The following is a 20,025-nucleotide window of genomic DNA, read 5'->3' as shown; positions in this document are numbered from 1 at the left end:
GTGGGAGGGTGAAATCACCGTGAAATCACATCACAGAAGTAGGAGTATGTTGTCTCTTACTCTGATAATTAGGGATGGGTTTGGACTATGAAGTCTAGCTCCAGTTCAAATTTCCCCATGTCTGAGGCTGCTCAGATTCAGGGTATTCATTCAGACTTAACTTCAGTGGTTATATCTATATGTATATCTATGAGAGAGAGAGAGAGTGAGTAAATACCAGATGGTATAGTTTGCAACACTGTACTTTCACATCATCAGTTTTATTCAGTTGGCTGAGATTAGCCAGAGAGTTTTTCACCAAGCTGAACTAAAATAACCAAAAGGTAGACATAGGTACAGGATAGTATTCTTTGAAAACAGCCAGAATCACTTAATAAAAGTTTCTTATAGACAAATAGACACTTTAATTGCAAGTTCAGCACAAGGGAAAATTGACTTTTTCCACTAAATATTTAATATAAAAATGTTTTCAAACCACCTCATAAACATCATAAAAGATGAAGGATGAAATGGATGCAATACTTACCCAGCTAACCCACCAAAAATCTCCGTGACATAGGAATAATCCCCTCCTGATTTCGGGATAGCAACTCCTAGCTCAGCATAACATAAAGATCCAAGGACAGCAATTCCTCCTCCAAGCACCCAAACAACAAGAGCTAGTCCCACTGACCCAGAGTGTTCCAGAACTCCTTTTGGTGAAATAAAGATTCCAGAACCAATAATGTTACCTGGAATAAACAAAAGATTGGTGGGGTGTTAGGGGAAGAAGATAGAGGTAAGTTCTCTCATTGCTCTTCTAAGGTTTGATTGCATTTATGTTTGCGTAAACCTTAAGGAAAATGTTGCAACTTAGCAAAAATCAAGTAAAATGGAGAGCATTAGGTCTGCTGAAGCAGTTTATGGGAAGTTGGTGAACATGTTTTTACTAAAGCACTGCAATTATACACATTTAAACAGTTTGTAAAATTGTTCCCTCTCACCTGCACTGTCCCCAGCTATTATAATTAAAGGGTTCAGGAATTTATTCTCTCCTTCTAAGAGGAGTCTAAGTAATATAAAGTCCATTTACAATATAGATCAGAGTCTAAATCGGGGTGGGCAAACTACGGCCCGCGGGCCAGATCCTGCCCGCGAGCTGTTTTAAGTCAGCCTGCGAGCTCCCGCTGGGGAGTTGGGTTCGGCCCAACTCTGGCCGGGGCGCTGGGTTGGGGGGTGCACCATGTGGCTCGGCCCCGCTCCGGTGCTCCAGCTGGGGCGCTGGGTCAGGGGCCGAACCAGCGGCTCGGCCCCGCTCCGGCCTGGGTGCTGGGTTGGAGGCCAGACCACGCAGCTTGGCTCTGCTCCGGCACTCTGGCCGGGGCGCTGGGTTGGGGGCCGGACCACGCAGCTCAGCCCTGCTCCAGCGCTGCAGCCAGGGTGCTGGGTAAGGGGCCGCACCACACGGCTACTAGAAGCCAGGCATGGCCCCGCTCTGGCTCCTACGTGCTCCAATGGCCCCCTCCTGCGCTCCAATGGGAGCTGCAGGGGCGGTGCCTGCGGACGGGGCAGCGTGCAGAGCCGCCTGGCCACACCTCCGTGTAGGAACCGAAGAAGGGTTATGCCACTGCTTCCAGGAGCTGCTTGAGGTAAGCGCTGCTCGGAGCCTGCACCCCTAAGCCTCTCCCCATGCCCCAACCCCCTGCCCCAGCCCTGATCTCCCTCCCGCTCTCTGAACCCCTCGGTCCCAGCCTAAAGCACCCTCCTACACCCCAAACTCCTCATCCCCAGCCCCACTCCAGAGCCCACACCCCCAACCAGAGCCATCACCCCCTCCCACACCCCAACCCCAATTTTGTGAGCATTCATGGTCCACCATACAATTTCTATTCCCTGATGTGGCCCTCGGGCCAAAAATTTTGCCCACCCCTGGTCTAAATAATACATGGTGTAGCTACAATGTGGTGACCAATCAGAGGCTGTCATTTGGGGCTCTGGCCAAAGGAACAAATGAATTTAAACCCATGTTATAGCTTGTACTTGAACAAAATCCTTTAAAAGGCTGACGTCCTTGAAGTCCATTAAAGTCTCGATATTTCTAACACGTGCTCAGTGTCCATGGATTCTTAAGGGATAAATAATATTGTGTGAACAATATATAGGACAATGTGAACTTTGTAGTACTAATGATTGATACATGAGCTGAAGTAACGCTACCATTACAAAGTGAACACTCGACTGTTGCAGCATTTTTCTTTCATATGGAGCCTGTCTACTCTCACTGAACTCAATGGAAATTCTGCCATTGTCTTCCTCGAGTGCAGGAGCAAGCCCTCAGAGATCAGTCTCAGGGGTTAGCCCTAACAGGAGAGACATCCCTGTGTGACAGACCCAGACCAGTGGGGTACAGGAGTCTGGTAGAGGGCAAATATACTGGTCACTGGATGAGTAGTTTTCTGTTCCCTGAGTGACCAGAGCAGGGGCTGCACTAGAGTAATCAGGAACCTGCTAGAACCAGTTAAGGCAGGCAGGCTAATTAGGACACCTGGAGCCAATTAAGAAGAAGCTGCTAGAATCAATTAAGGCAGGCTAATCAGGGCACCTGGGTTTTAAAAAGGAGCTCACTTCAGTTTGTGGTGTGAGTGTGAGGAACTGGGAGCAAGAGGCGCAAGGAGCTGAGAGTGTGTGCTGCTGGAGCACTGAGGAGCACAAGCGTTATCAGACACCAGGAGGAAGGTCCTGTGGTGAGAATAAGGAAGATGTTTGAAGGAGGCAATGGGGAAGTAGCCCAGGAAGTTGTAGCTGTCATGCAGCTGTTACAGGAGGCACTATAGACAGCTGCAGTCCACAGGGCCCTGGGCTGGAACCCGGAGTAGAGGGCGGGCCCGGGTTCCCCCCAAACCTCCCAATTGACCTGGACTGTGGGTTCTTCCAGAGGGGAAGGCCTCTGGGCTGTTCCCCAACCCACATGGTGAATCTCTGAGGCAAGAAAATCCGCCAATAAGCGCAGGACCCACCAAGATAGAGGAGGAACTTTGTCACACCTGTTAGACTTGGGGTTTTCAGTGCAATATCCTTATCCTGGCAGGCTCAAGTGCACATTTTTTTCCAACATCAAAACTTCTATAAAGAGAATAGGGAAACTCCTGCAATAATATTCTATAAAGAGACTTTTCTCCTCTGTGTGCACGCATACACACACAAAGTTGGCTAACTTTGAGCTACAGTTGTTGAAGTGCATTTCCTACCAATGCAATCACTAAAAATCCTGGATATCACCAGTTAATCAACATTGACATCTGGACCAACACACTTCATGTGCCTGTCCACCCACATGTCATCGCACCAGATTCACTCTTTCTCATCTTCTGCACAACAAACATCCTTTCACTTCTAACATATAACCACACCCGATGCACACTTCTCATTCTTCAAATCATGCTAGCATGCACACCCTTAACTCTTATCTCAATTTTCTTTAGGTAGAATTAACACCGACTTTCTTTGCATAGGTGTTCACTGCAGAGGACGTGGGGGAAGATATCCACGTCAGAGCTATTCTTTTTGGGTGACAAATTTGAAGTATTAGCCTACACTGATGTGTCAATAGAAGAGGTTTTAGAACAAATTGCTTACATTAAACAGGAATAAGTCACCAGGACCAGAGGGCATTCAGCCAAGAGTTCTGAAGGAACTCAAATCTGAAATTGCAGCACTGCTAACTGTAGTATGTAACCTATCGCTGAAACAAGCCTCTGAACCAGATGACTGGAAAATAGCTAAAGCGATGCTGATTTTGAAAAACGGTTCCAGAGGTGATACTGGCAATTACAGGACGGTGAGCCGAACTTCAGTTCTGGGCAAATTGGTAGAAACTGTAGTAAGGAACGGAATGATCAGACACATAGATACATATGCTCTGCTGGGTAAGTGTCAACATGACTTTTGTAAAGGGAAGTCATGCCTTACCAATCTATAGAATTCTTTGAGTGTGTCACTGTGGATAGTTCTCTGAAAACTTCAGGTCAATGCGCATCAGCAGTCAAAAAGGCTAAAAGAATGTTAGGAACTATTAGGAATGGGATACAAAGTAAAAGAGAAAATATCATAACACTGCTATATGAATCCATGGTGTGCCCATGCCTTGAATACTGTGTCTAGTTCTCAGCACCCCATTTCAAAAAGGATACAGTGGAATTGGACACGGTTCAGAGAAGGGCAACAAAGAAGATTAAGTGTATGGAAAGATGTCCACATGAGGAGAGACTACAAAACCGTTCAGCTTAGAAAAGAAACGACTAAGCAGGGATATAATAGAAACCTACAAAATCATAAATGGCAAGGAAAAAGTGAAGAGAAAAGTGTTTTGCCCTTCCCCACAATATAAAAACCAGGGTTCACCCAATGAAATTAATAGACAGCAGGTTTAATACAAAGAAGAGGAAATATTTTTTCATACAATGCACAATTAACCTGTGGAACTCGTTGCCATGGGATGTTGTGATAATCAAAAGTATAACTGGATTCAAAAAAGAACTGTATAAGTTCATAGAGGATAGGTCCACCAATGGCTATTAGCCAAGATGGTCAGGGATACAACCCCATGCTAAGGGTGACCCTAGACCTCTGACTGCCAGAAGCCATGGGTGGATCACTCCAACTGCCCTGTTCTGAACACTCCCCCTGAAGCTCTGGTACTGGCAACTGTTAGAAACAGGATACTGGTCTCACCCAGTTTAGCAGTTCTTACGTTCTTATGCGTGGAAGGAAGCAGCTCTTTAATAGGAGGTATGAGAAGGCTGCAAGGTACAGAATGGTCCACTTGGGGGGGACGGGACTGATGACTAGCTTGGTATTTCACAAAACAAAGAGTCACTATTTCTCCAGTGGATGGCCCTGGTGTTCAGATGTGTGGGGGCAGCACTCGGGGTCACATGTCCCCTCCGGAGGTGCTGCTTGGCTTGTATTGAGCATGCTCAGTAACATCTGCTGAAGCTGCTGCCCTCACTCTGGCCACTCCCTTATCGGCAGGTACAGGTCATCTCTGCTGGTATTTGTTGCTGGAGGGGTGTCCCACAGTTGTGGACTATAACAGGTGTGCTGAAGCGGGACTTTCCTGTTGCAGAGTCTAGAAGGTTCCTAGCTCCTCACACATCCAGATGTCAGGCCACAGATAGATCTGCTAGCACACAGAGTTGCTATAGTGCGTTGTCATGGTAAATCGGCGAAACAAAACAAAAAACAGTTCCACATCAACATAACAGACAACTCATCAAGATGCATCCTCAGAACAACATACTTTACATAAGGACAATGGAATGAAGGTGGTTTTTATAATTGTTTGGAGCTGGGTGGCTTGGGTATCATAACAATGAATTTAGAAAGTGGGAGTATTTTACACCAGCCCTGCTAACATGTTCACTCATGTAGGACAGAGCTGCTGTATTGTTACTTAGTGTTTAAATAAGTAGAGCTTTTCCAAGCCTGCATCTCAACCAAGTCAAAACGCTAAGCTTTAAAACTTTCATTTTGGTGTCACGTGGGTTCAGCTGAGATGGCATTTAATATATGCCTGCAATTCACACTGGTGTGTAAAATGTGGGTTGATGTGATATGGACTTTATTATTAGCGGTGTGATACTGGATGGTGAAGGGTCTCTCTCTCTCTCTCTCTCTCTCTCTCACACCCACACACAAATAAAATAAAAAATGGGCCAACTGGCAGTTCAGGGAAACAGTGCCTGAGGGTGAAAAGGTACAGCAGCTTAAAACTGTACTGCTGCCAACGCCAAATGTTCAAAAACCATGAGCCAGGCCCCCAAAATCATGGGACTGGTTTAAATATCATGGGATTTAAAAACAGAACATAAAATCAATTTGAGTTCTTTTGATTTGCTTTCTGGTGTTTGAGCATTTCGTGTACACTTGGTTACATTTTCAAGCAACTTTCCACAACCAGGGGCAGAAACTTACTTTTTTCTTTAAAAGAAAGCTGAGATTCCCGAGTAATAACTTTGTCTCCAGGAACTGTGGCTTTTAGAAAAACACTAAACATCATGAGATTTTTGATAAAATCATGAGAGTTGGCAACCCTGTTAAAGTAGGGTTATTAAATCTGCTGTAGAACCAGAATCTCAAATAAAAAAGCAGATTTTGCTAGTGTATTGGTATAGGAACTCAGCGAATAACTTCTGCAGTTGGCTGTCTTCTATCTTGTAACAACACTGAATCTCTTCTTAAATATTTTCCCCCGGATGTCACCATTTTTTGTAGTAAAAACTACTAGGTTGCTTTACATTGGTGATTAATTGCACCTACACATAAGTGACACTATCCTCTGAGGATGCATTAGAGTGCTACAATATCAGGATGAGGTAATCTCATGGTATCACATTAAAAACTGGCAAAATCCAAGACAAGAGCAGACTCAGAATTTGATCCTATTTGTATTCAGGAAGGAACTGTGTGTGTGTGTGTGCATGTGTGCAAAGAAACAGATTAAAGATTGATTACAGAGTGCTGTTTAAGATTTCCCTTTGGATTTACAGCCTAGTACAAATTTCAATGGATTATAAAACTGAATTACATCTTTTAAAATCAAATGATGTCCTCCCCAAACAAACAAACAAACAAACAAAGGGCTGCTGTATCTCAAAATGATTAGTTTAAACTGTTTATAGAGCTGAATAAATATTTATCACACAAGAATATAGAAATATGCAAAATAGAATTTTCATCACTGTTTTGAAATGACTAAGTGCTGGATAGAATCTCACACAAAAGGAATTCCTATTGGACATAGACTAGAATGATTGAAAAATATGGTAGAAATCTGGTTAATATTATGTTTGTGGCAGAGCAGACTTCTGGCTGACACTTGAGATCAGGACAGTGAAAATCTAATTAACATTCAAAATAACCTTCTCAAGGGAAGACAGTCACCCGGGGTGGAATGCTAAACTAGTCTGAGGGAACCTGATGAGTCAAACTGGAACAAGAACAGCTATTCAAATAAACTGCCTTCTAAACAAGTGATATGCTGACAGGTCCAGTGCATTCCTTTTGAGCGCTGCAGATTACATAAAAAAAAATTGGTAGAATAAGACTGAATGCATAGAAATGGGTAATTTCAGGAAAATGCAAAAAATACAGTGGGTATTGTGCCAGAGAGAAGTGTATGATCAGGTGCAGAACTTGAGTAAACTCCATTATCCCTTGTTTTGATAGGGAAAAAAGGGTTGTGTGGCTGGTATGGCAAGGCAGGCTATTCACACCTATCTATCAAAGTAACCTGAGAGTATAACAGACACAAAGAAAGGAGGGGAAGCTTCACTGACACAGAGGTAGGTGACTGAGGCCACATCTACACTACATACTTTGGTCGACACAAGTTATGTTGGCATAAAGCCGTGACAGTGAGTGTATTGCTGGCGCATGTGCATATTTGGCTCCTTGCGTCAGCATTGTGTGTGCTTACTGGGAGTGCTTGTGTCAATGCACGGTGTGGTGCACCATGGGTAGGTATCCCAGTGTACAACTTGCCACTGTTCAGTGCACTGTCTTTTGGGAAGTCTTGGCAATGTATCATTGGGCAGAAATGTGTTGTGCAGGGGTGACTGTGAGCAAGGGGTCAACTTCCAAGTGTGCAACTCTCTGCATTTCATAATGTCATCTATATCCCATAATATTTATACCTTTTTTCAAAATCCCACGAACCGGGGTGACCCTCCTTGCTGTCTGCCATTTCTGACCAGGGCCGCCCAGAGGATTCAGGGGGCCTGGGGCAAAGCAATATCGGGGACCCCTTCCATAAAAAAAAATTGCAATACTATAGAATGCTATATTCTCGTGGGGGCCCCTGCGGGGCCCAGGGCAAATTGCCCCACGTGCCCCCCCCTCTGGGCGGCCCTGTTACTGACAGAAGCATGTAGCCTGCACGGCTCTGATGTATCGCCATAAGCGTTGCATGCACAGGATGCATGATCCTCCAGTATTTGCAGAGGTGTAAGAAAAACCGAATCAGTGGGGAACATGACAATTTGTTGGAAGACAGATAGCTGTGGGATATAATGAGAACCAATTCATGAAAGCATTTAAGCTTATGCTTAAATGCTTTTCTTTATTTGGATGGGCTGACTGCAGAATCAGGGCTTCAAATGTAGTCCTAGTCCCTTTCTGCAACCAGTTGCACAATGTAGTTCTAGAAGGAAGAGTCTGCAGAAGAGAGAAGGTGCTGGGCTTTTTCCCCCCTACGTTATTAACAGCCCAAATATAGATGCACGTTATACTGCAAGTGCAGCATTAGAACTGATGTATTTCTCACTACCTTTGCAATGGTTGGAAGTTTCCACTTAAAAACTAGAGGCTATGTCTCAAATCAAAGTTGTTGTTTTTTCTAACTGACAACTGCAAATTTCACCTGAGATCTGAAAATCAATCTGTTTCTTCTGGCTTTTGCATCATCACTAGTAATAATGATGCTATCATTAAATCTTAGTTGACAATGTTGCTGCTCCATGAGACTGATTAGAATCCAGCTTGCTCTCATAGAGATGCATTGTCTCTGCATGGCTAACAGGATAAAACACTTATTTTTGTCAATAAAATTAGTATACGTAGCTGAAAGTCACACAAGGAGCAGATTTGTTGAGTAACTCTGATTTTTAGTCCTTTTTCTGACCATAACTTTATTTTAAGAGCAACTTCAGAATAATGGTAAAATTAAATATTATATATGGCCCTTCTTTAGCTGAAATAGCACAGGACATTTTAATCTTTAATTCAGAATTAACTGGCTACAATTTCTACTGGATTAAGAGGTCTTGATGTAAGTGAGTCATACAAAACATCATTTATAGCGTTAATGGATTTGTTCTGAGTCTTCCTTACTGTGAAGCTACACAGTTGGAACAGGGAGAAAAATCTGTATAAAAAATGTATAAAGATCATGATGTATTGTTATACTTTGTACATACACGTCAACATTTAGTTTCTTTCTTTCTAGGATCATTTTGATTCTAGTTTATAACATCTTTTGCTCAAATGTTAAGGTGTGTTTTGGTTTAATTTGCCTATTCAGATTAGGATGATATTCTTGTTTGAGGCCCTTGTGTTCAAAAACTGTATGAATCATCCAAATACTAAATAATATGTAAATGGGTCCCCTGACTCTAACAGTAGCCTCCCCTCTTTACTCAGCACTCCCCTCATAGCTCAAGGTTGCTGCTATTTTCAGAAGCAGAAGGGATGGGCTAACATCCATCAGCTGACTTGCACTTATATTCATGCTGCTCAGCAAACTGATTATATGAGCTTCCAGTCCCTAGCTAAGTCATCTTTTTATTGCACTAGTTAACTTGGAGATGATAAAATGCAAACCCTGTCTAGTGCAACAAAATTAAAGAGAGAAAAATGAGAGGAGAGAAATTGTAAAATCTTAAAGATTCTATGCAAAGGAAGGTGTGAAAGTTAGGGACACTTCTTTTGGAATCGTGAATTAATTCACTGTGTTTGTACTGAATTCAGATCCTTCTGATGAAAGGCCTGAGTTTGCTTTATCATTGTGGCTTTCATGTTGACTAGGGGAAATTAAGTGACAGTTAATTTACCACCCAGCTTTCCTTACTCACTAATCCAACATAACAGGCAGCCTGGCTGTGCGGCTGGAAGAAGTGGGAGATAAAAAAGAGGTGAGCATTATTATCAACAGTTTGGAAATAGTATGGTCAAACTATGACGTAGCACACTGAAGAAAAGGAAAGAGAGACAGATGGCAATGTGGTGTAAGGGTAGGGCCAAGGAGCTGGCCCCTTGGTACTATGGCAATGAGCACAGAATAAATGCCTGAAACCCAGCTAGTCAGGAGACCTGGTTTCTATTCTAGACTCTGCCATCTGACCTTGGACAAGATACTGAACCTCTGTGTACCTCAGTTTTCCATCTCTAAAACAGGGATAATACTAACATTAAATAAATACAAAGCATCAGTATTATTATTATTATTCTCCTTCCAAATTTGAAAGGTTGTGGGCAAGAGTAGTATATAACTGCATTTGCCTAATTCTTTCTATATGTTCAAAATCCTTTGTTACTGATGAGTCCCTCTTTTTATCTAGTAGTGTCCTGACTGCCAAAAAAGCTTTCTTTCACAATCAGGCTGCTGTTGTATTAATCAGAGATACTGTGGACCAAGTCAGTGAATTGTGTTTTATCCATTTCCATGGAAATAGTATAGTTTTCATGTCTTTATGAAAAAGTAATGCTTTCTGGGTCTAAATAACTGAGAAAGCAGGACAAGTGAATGAATGGGCAGTGTCCTGAAGGTTCTTTAAATACTGTAATTTGTAAACTTTCTCAGTTAAATTATCAGATTTACATCTATTAGAATCCTTGGTGTCCTTCATGTATGGAAATGTCTTGAGGCAAAATCTTCCTTGGAGTCTCATGGTGGACCTCTCTGTTCTGCTCTTGCTACATGTGAGGCTCCAATATGAGTTCAGTGCATATCGTAGAGAGCTGTCCTGAAGACCCAAGAAGATAATTTTGCCTTGCTGCACATGAAATATATTTAGCACCAGATATTCTGGATACATCAAATTTAGCCAAAGAAACATTAGAGCTCGTAAATCTTCTGGTGAGAGGTGGTGGAAGCTTTAGAACTTAAACTAGAAATAAAATGCCTCCTTGGTTAAGGAGATTGCAGTATTGCCAACTTCAAGAGATCAAAAATCCTGAGACAGACCCTCAAAAATAATGAGATAAAAAAATCAAATGGTGTTTTTTCGACTTTATGATTCGCTCTATTCCTCTGCCAATGTGCATGAGAATTTCAGTCTTTGAAAAGTCAACAGAAATGCATGCCTCTCCCTGGCTGCTCAGATGAAGATGTCACTTTACCCTCTCCTCATCCCTAAATAGGGGAATTCCCTCCATTTCCTATGACTGTCTTGACTCAGCAGCAAGACTTCTCTACCTCTCACTGCCCTGATGCTTCTCCTCTGACTGGGTCCCAACAGCATCATTTCTCTGGGTTCCCCCTTTCCTACTTCCTGCTGCTCCAGGACTGTCTCTCTGATATAGGGCCATACATGAAAGCAGGGCAGGTCTGAGGCTCTTCCATGGAGCTTCACTCACATACTCAGCCATGAAAACTGTGGGATCGGTAGCGCTGCTCTCATCATGACAGCTCCTGCTGGCACCAAAATCACATGACTTGCAATTAATTTGTGCGAGTTTGACAACACTGTCTTCCCCAGGTTGCTTGGAGGGGAATGCCCCTACCCACCAGCTAGGGTGCTACCATCCAATCTCCTCCATCTCCCATCCCATCACTATCCTCTGCACCCCCCTCAGCCTCCTTCCTGCCCCGACATTCCCTGCAGCCCCTAAATCTGCCTCCTGCTCCCCCTCACTCTTCCCATTCACCTTTCATAGTGTCTCTGCACAGTCCCTGTGTCTGGTCTACCCCACTGAACCATAGGACAGCAGCCATTTTGTCTGGGGGCCTGGCTTCAATCTAATTGAAAACGGTGGGAGACAACAGCTGACTTTATTAAGGGCAGCCTCACTTCCACATTCAGATAGACTAATGGCAGCCATCTTGCTGACTTTAGCCTCAGTGACAGTAATAGCAGATGGTGGCCATTTTGACTAAAGGAGAATTCGTTAGTTGGTGACTTTCATCATGTTTTAATGAGACAGGTTAAAAAACCCACACAAATTGCTAGAGTCATTATACAGTCATGAGAGTTGATAATACTGAGATTTGGTAATTGGGCAGAGCCTTTATCTAAACATCACTAGTTCCAGACCAGCCTTGGTCAGCAGGGAATGTAAATAGCTTAAAATCTGCCTGTTCTGTGAACTTCTCTACAGATGTGGCCCTTCCATAGCAAGAGGTACATTGGCAGGGCAGTATGGGGAGATCTGTATTGCCATTCTCATTAATGTACCTATATTATGGATAATTTGCTTCAGTTCTACCAGCTCGTGTGCACTAAATTCACTTTTTGCTTTCATTTTCTCTACGGTATTCTCTCCTGTGAACATATGAGTTCCATCTTTCTTCTCGCAATGTCTTGCTGCAGATCGGAGGCCTGCTGAGAGAGCTTTCTGTTCTTTCATTGCCATGGCTGGAGTTCTGTTCTAAGGAGCTGCCACTCTGATCCTGGCAGAAGACATCACTTGACTCTGAAGTGTGTTGAGGCATTGATCAGAGTTTGCAAAGAAACTGTAGAAGCAGGGATGAGGAATGATGTGTGGTACATACACATTTGCTTGAAAACCTTTTCATGACTATCCAGGCTCAATTTACTAGGAAAGATGGCGAGAATGGTTTTTGAGTAGGCTAATGAAGGAGGCTGTATGATCAATTCCAACAAATCAGTGATTGGTGGCCACAGAAAACCGGACCTGAAGTAAAAGGATGCAATCTTACACTTCCTATGCAGCCAAATTCCCATGGATGGAGCCCAGTAGGTAGCAATGTATTTCCACAAGATGGATATTTGAGCAGGATTGGTGTTACACATTTTCACTGTGATACTGTATATCCTACACAAACTTGTGATTTCAGATACTCAGTGAACACAATCATCCATCTGCAAAGAGCAGAGGACAGATAAAGGCCAATCTAAATTGTTCCAGTAGCAGCAATGGAAAAAACTAGGCAGGTGAAGGGTGTCAGGAGTGTGAACCAGTCAAATAAATTAGATTTAGTCTCCACCTACTGGCACAAGAGTGTAACCCAACAGTCCAGATTTAGTACAGAAGAATCTCAGAATCATGAGCTGACCGGTCAACCTAGGGTGAACAGATACCCCGATTTTATAGGGAAAATCCCGATATTTGGGGCTTTGTCTTATACAGAATCATAGAAGATTAGGGTTGGAGACCTCAGGAAGTAATCTAGTCCAACTCCCTGCTCAAAGCAGGACCAACCCCAACTAAATCATCCCAGCCAGGGCTTTGTCAAGCTGGGCCTTAAAAACCTCTAAGGATGGAGATTCCACCACCTCCCTAAGTAACCCATTCCAGTGCTTCGCCACCCTCCTTGTGAAATAGTTTTTCCTAATATCCAACCTAGACCTCCCCCACTGCAACTTAAGACCCATTGCTTTTTGTTCTGTCATCTGCCACCACCATTGAGTCCGACGATCTAGCCAGGTTTTTATACACCTTATAGTCCATTCATCCAATCCATACTTTTTTAACTTGCTGGCAAGAATACCGTGGGAGACTGTATCAGAAGCTTTGCTAAAGTCAAGGTATATCATGTCCACCGCTTTCCCTATATCCACAGAGCCAGTAATCTCATCATAGAAGGCAGCCAGGTTGGTCAGGCATGACTTGCCCTTGGTGAATCCATGTTGACTGTTCCTGATCACTTTCCTCTCCTCCAAGTGTTTCAAAATGGATTCCTTGAGGACCTGCTCCATGATTTTTCCAGGGACTGAGGTGAGGCTGATCGGTCTGTAGTTCCCCGGATTCTCCTTCTTCCCCTTTTTAAAGATGGCACTTGTGAGGTAAGGAAGTGCTATTATTCCCATCTTGCACATGTTAGGACCTTGTCTTCACTACAAAAAAGTGTACTCTTGAGTTACCTAACTTGAGTTAAGAACATACCTTTTTTGTAATGATGACTGACTTGCACAAAGTCACACATGATGTATGTGATGGAAGATGGAATTGAACCCAGGTCTCCTGAGTCCCTACCACCCTAACCACGAGAGTCCTTTTATCTTTAGACAAAATATTTAGGACCCAGTTCTGCATCCCTTATACTTTCATTAGCTTCAATAAAAAGTCCTTCTGAGCCTCCTCCAAATGATTAAAGCCCTTCTGCATTACGTAAAGAGAGGGAAATATAGGTATTTGTTTCTAGAGGCTTCAGATCCTGCAGTTTGGCTCCCCACTGAAATCATAATCATCTCTTTGTGACATGATCAGCGTTTCAGCTGCAATCAATGATGACGTCAAAAACAGGATTATAACTTCAAGTGGGGAATAAGCAACGGGAGCAGATGGACTTTTAAAGAAAGAATGATGGTCTTTTTTTGCAACTAGTAAAAATATTATGGAAGAGAAACACAAAGTAAAATGTAGCAATTCTGCAAGTTAAATTTTATCAAAGTTTTCTACAAAACAAAAGTATCCCTTGAAAAACCACTTATGTGGCACACATGAGACTTGAAAAGGGATCCTGTAACAGTACAGATCTGTTTCTGGTCTACTCGGGAAATTAAGTTCAGAGCTGTCCAATGTCTCTTTTACAAAGTCTATACTTTAATTTTTCTTGTCTTATCCACAATAACTATATTCTTTGAAAGGGGGTGGGAGAAAGAAACCTAGTAGCCATACATGCTTGATGTTAATGAAAAGGCTTGTTGTCCTGAATAACTTAGAGAAATTGACTCATAAATTGTTCAAGAGCAGTTCAGTCGTGCAAAAATATGACTCCTGTGGCACTGCCAAAGTCAGTGAGACCTTGGGTGATCTACTCAGAATTTCTAGTCACCCAAATTCATTCAACCTCTGGTGTCTTCTAGCTCCTGCACACAATGATTCCAAGATGTGTAACTGTACTGGAGAGGAGAAAACATGTCACTTTTTTTTTTTAAAGCTATTTCCTCCTTTTTTCACTATTCTTGGATATGGGAACCACTCCCTTTCATATTCATTACTGCTAACTTCAATCACTCAAAAATCATGAGTCAGCCCTCCGACCCCACCATGAGGTTTTTAAAATAATACATTTCAGGTTCTTTTTACTTGCCTTTTGGGCTTTGAGCCTTTAGGGTTCATATTTTCAAGATTTTCTCTGAAACCATGAAACATACTTTTCTTTTTTTAAATAAAAGCTGAGATTCTTATCTATAATATTGACTCCAGGAACAGAGACTTTAAGAAAAATATCATATTGCAAGACTCAAGATAAAATTGTGAGAGATGGCAGCATTGCTACTGTTGCCAGTGATTGACTGATATGTGCATCAAATGATAAGAAAGAGAGAAAATAGCCCATAATGCAGGGAATTGTGTCAGATTTTATTCTTGTTTTTTAACAAATGCTTTATGAGCCAAATACAGACCAGGAGTAAATGGTGGAGCCTAAGTGAGATGACACTAGGGCTGTTATTATTTAAAATAGTCATTATGAAAATAGAGAGAGAGAATGGACAGGAAGCATTGAGAGGAACACAACACTTTAGGAACGGGTAGTACTTTGGAATACCTCTGCTATGAACATAGACACTCCAAATACATTAAGAAAACTATTTTAGGAATAATTGCTCAGAATAGGGAGGATCTACAGAAGTGTTCTGGAAGGAAAACACAGGAGGACAGCAGGTAAGCTATTATTTATGTTGCAGAAGCCTCTACGATTGGGATCAGCACTGGTCCTGCCGCAAAGAGAACACAAAATGAAATCAGTTGGTAGTATATAGGACAAAAGTAAGTTTGCTTTTTGCCTGCTGTTTTTCCTGGAGGCCAGGTTGAAGTCAATGGAGCTGTGCTTCCTCACACCAGCGCTGAATTGGGACCAACATCCTGAAGGGTAGTGGATACAGCAATCTTTCCTTACTCTTAAAGAAACATTCTATGACTGATTTCCCCTTAAACTGCAAAGTATACACACAGATATGTAGCAAGACATAGAGCTGGACTAAGAATAGCTTCCATGATAGAATATGGACAGTACTGGTAAGAGGAGCTGTAATCAATGGTCAGAGAGTTTTCTATAGAGATCTGAGTTCAGACCTGTGTCATTAGTAAACCATATAAATAACTTTAAATGGACAGACCAACTGTAAACCAATTAAATTTGCTGATGACACAGAACTCTGAGTGGGTTGATGAAAACAAAGCAACTATTACATAAACTGCAGATCTGCCTTGCAACAGGCAGTGAACTATGTGTTCCACAGTTCAGTGGTCGAGGGACTAATTGAGAAGAGACAATTACCTGTTCCTTACAAAAGATCAAATATAGTCTTGCTTGATGGATATCATTGATGGACCAAGTAGGGAATGCCCCAAAACTAAGGATAAATTGGTGTGTTCACATTTTGAATGTTCTACTTTAAGTTATGCAGTATTTGTCTAAATAGATGGAATTTGTTAATTTACACATTTGTTACTGACTAGTTCATTTGTGGACTGTGAAACCTTATTTTTATTATTATTTATTTGTATTACAGTAGCATATAGAGGCCCCAACATGCTAGGCACACACCTGAAGCCCTAGCACTAGCCCTAGCACACACCTAGGTCTTCCCCTGAAGAGTTTGCCTACCTTTTCTATTGAGAATGTAACGTGGGAGGGGAAACATGAAAAGAGAGGTGGACTCACTTGCCCAAAGGCACACAGCAAGTTGGTGGCAGAGCCAGAAATAGAATGCAGATCTCCTGAATCCCAGCGAAGTGCCCAATCCACTGGACTACCCTGCTTCTCTAGTATGATCTTAGATTTCATTAGTAGAAGGAAAATTCTCTTCTTTAACTGCAGTTCTGTTACTACAGAACAAAATAGGGAATAACCTCAAGCAGCTGATCTAAACCATTTTGCCATCTGCTGTCTACTTTATATTTCAAATTATGTAAAATACGTTTTATTTTAAGTCAGTTGCCAAGCTGAGACGTTTTAGCCCAATTAAACTGTTTACAGACATGTTGTTCGGATTTCTATAAAAATAAAATAAAAAATGCCTAAGATGAAATAGACTGGGTCAGTGGCAGTATTGACACAACTCAACACAGATGTATAAAAGAAAAGGTCTGCTATGCTCAGCATCCCCCAGTTTGGTTAATGATGTCAGTTGCTTATTGGTCTTTGGGAGCCAAGAGCTCATAAGTGGGAAAATCTGTGACCATATTGCCATCATCTATTAGTAAATCCAAGACATGATGCACCCACAAAACCAGCCAAGTAGCAACTAAGCATAGCTTATAATGTTGGTTCTATTCACAATTTCATCAGAGGATAGGATAGTTGAATATATTGGCAGCACCAAAACCTGTTGTCTTATTTAAACTTTTATGTGATTTAATCGGTGCTAAGCAGGAGTGCTGCCAGCTTTTCTGCTGCCCTAGGTGGCGGAAGGTCCCGCCCCGAAATGCCGCCCCCCACAGAGGCGGCAGAAGGTCCCGCCGCCGAAATACTGCCGCGGTTGCCGCCCCCCAAATTGTAGTGTCCTAGGCGACCGCCTAGGTCGCCTAATGGGTTGTGCCGGCCCTGTTGCTAAGTTTCACATGTATTAAGATTGTCTCCATGCCTTCTTTTTGAAGAGAACACACAGATGCAGCATCAGAATGTATACTTCCAAATATATATGCACTTCACTCAGAGTGAGTGCTGAGCTGTGTTCATTTAAGAGCTGATCCTGTACTCAGTTCTGACAGAGTTTACTGGGAATTGAGGGTGCTCATAACCATGAACACTTGCAGGTGAGGGGCTTTACTTGTTGGCTGGTTCATGTATGGGCCATGTCCTGGACTCAGTACTTCAAGAAGCTATAACATTGACTGACTGGTCTCTTCTTTAACTATGAACAGCAAACAGGGCTGGCTCTAGGCACCAGCTAAGGAAGCTGGTGCTTGGGGCGGCCAATTCCAGGGGGCGGCACTCCGTCCGGTATCAGGGCAGCACATCTGGGGCTTCGGCGGGAATTCGGCGGTGGGTCCCTCATTCCCTCTCTTCCTCTTTGGGCTGCCGCCGAAGTGCCGCTGAAGAGGAGGAGAGGGAGTGAAGGACCCGCCGCCGAATTGCCGTCAAAGAAGCGGTGCGTTTGAGCTGCCGCCGAAGTGCCGCCGCTTGGCTTTTTGCTTTTTTTTTTTTTTTCCCCCGCTTGGGGCGGCAGAAAAGCTGGAGCTGGCCCTGACAGCAAAGCTAAAGGGCCATGATTTAGCAAAAAAACTTAATTACAGGACTTAAGTTCTTTGCTGAATAGGGATGGTCTTAGCAAACATTTAAAGATAAGGATGAGCTTGAGTGCTTTGTTGAGTGGGGGCCATATTGAACAATCCTAGATATCTCATGTAATAGTTTAGAACAGAGATATTCAGACTGAGAGTCGTGAGCTGCAAGTGGCTCTTTAATGTGTCTTCTGCTGCTCTTTGCAGCACATGGTATTAAAACAAGTGGAGAACCAGTTTGATCAGGGTGGACTGAATTGACCCTGTCAACACTGGTTCTCCACTTGTGAGGTAACTCCCTTCTCTTCACGTGTCAGTATATAATGCCTGCATCTGTAATTTTCACTCCATGCATCTGAAGAAGTGGGTTTTTTACCCACGAAAGCTTATGCCTAAATAAATCTGCTAGTCTTTAAGGTGCCACCAGATGCCTTGTTGTTTTTGTGGATACAGACTAACACGGCTACCCCCTGATACTTCAAATTTAAGTTCCTTTGCCTTCAAATAGGGTACCTAAAACACAGCATGAAGAATTGACTGACAGAAATAAATCTATACAAAATAAAGGTAGAAAAAATAATAATCAACCAGTTATTTTCATATGACTCAAAAGTATAAGTATTGCATGGGTGGAAAATGAAGTATGGCTCTCCTATTAATGAGATTATAAAAAATTATGATACAAAATTATTTAAAAGTAATAGAATGATACTTTAATGTCTATTGGAGATTGGCATTTAAAGAATGAAATGATCTTAGAATCTGACTTCAGTTCAAATATTTATGTTAAACTTAGCAAGTAACAACATGACCAGTCATTATGAACTGTAATTCCAGCATTCCAACTGGATTTTACTAGGTTAAGCATTTATAATCTGATTAGGCTATGCCCAACTTTAAAGATTTTTAAAATTAGGCTACTTGAAATACTGACATGTTCATTCTTTAATGCTTTACAGGTTTATGAAGAAGATATTTGGTTTTGAACACAAATATAAAAATCAGTAGAGGATTTCAGAAACCTGTTTTTTTGCTAATGGTGGATGGTGATCAAAACAAATTAAATCAAAAGTTTGGAAAAGCAGATAAAGATTTCAGTCATACCTATAATAATATTGCATGATGCAGCAATACAAGACAATTTTAAATTACTTGTTTAGATATTTTAATCAGATTATTACCTTGTTTATGCCAAGTATTGTATTTTAGTTTTTAGAAATCTTTCATAATTGCAGACATTTGCAGAAGCTCAGAATTTATAGTAAGGTATTTATCCATTTCCTTCAACAATGTCCATTATTCTTTCTAACATACTGGTAGGTCACGCCTGAAGACTGTTTCCTACGAAACATGTACATGTTAATTTAGAAAATAATAAATTTCAGAAACAGGAAAATGCCATCCATTCCCACGTCCTTTCCTTTTGAAAGTATCTTAACATTTGGGAAGGTGGTATGAGATTATTTTTTGACCTATAACAATAAAAGGTGACAAAATAAGATTGGTGGGTGTTAAATATAAAACAATTTAATACAAACCTTGTGTACGAGCCAAATTATATCTGTCTTCACTTCAGTCCTAAAAATTAACACCAGATACTGCCGCTCTCCTCTCCCCACACCTACAACCTCCTCACCCACCACTTCCCGTCCCTCTGTGCTGTCTCCCGCCTACTCTAACCAGATGAAAACCTGGATGAGTCTGCAAAAATTACATTCCTCTTCCCAGCTTCTCTGCTTGGCCCCAGTGCCTCCACCTCTCCTATTCTCTGTCCCTGTCTAGCTATGGGACAGTCATGCAGCATACTGCTGCCAGCACAGGTGGTAGGGGAGGAAGAAGCTCTCATCTGCAGGGGGAGCTATGAAGATGGGCCAAAGGTCTTGCTCTCGGCAGGGTCCCCTCATCCCCACCACACTGCAGCCACGCTGGGAGCAGGAGAAAGAGAGTGTGAGTGAAAAGGGGAATGAGGGGCAGAGTTATTGAGTGAAGGTGAAGGCCAGTGAGTGGAAAGGGGGAAAACGCAACAAGTGTGAAGGAAGGCAGGGCTGGGGGGCGGGGGAGAGGGGCAGGGAAAACAGTGACTGTGAGGGAAAGTGTGTCTGGGGAAATGCGGCTTACTTAGTGTGAAGGAAG

At 42.4% G+C, this 20,025-nt stretch overlaps 1 protein-coding gene across 1 annotated transcript in view; it reads right to left on the bottom strand.

Moving 5' to 3' along the window:
• Nucleotides 1-20,025, bottom strand: part of SLC7A10 (solute carrier family 7 member 10) — a 75,879-nt gene that overhangs the window by 23,700 nt on the left and 32,154 nt on the right. Inside the window, 1 exon segment of the mRNA XM_065416426.1 lies at nucleotides 527-731. Within this exon segment, the coding sequence (XP_065272498.1) occupies nucleotides 527-731 (205 nt within the window).

This window comes from Emys orbicularis, chromosome 14 (assembly GCF_028017835.1).
Source record: "Emys orbicularis isolate rEmyOrb1 chromosome 14, rEmyOrb1.hap1, whole genome shotgun sequence".
Classification (NCBI taxonomy): domain Eukaryota; kingdom Metazoa; phylum Chordata; order Testudines; family Emydidae; genus Emys; species Emys orbicularis.
Note: the sequence above shows the minus strand (reverse complement) of the source record. Positions and strands in the feature narration are given on the sequence as shown.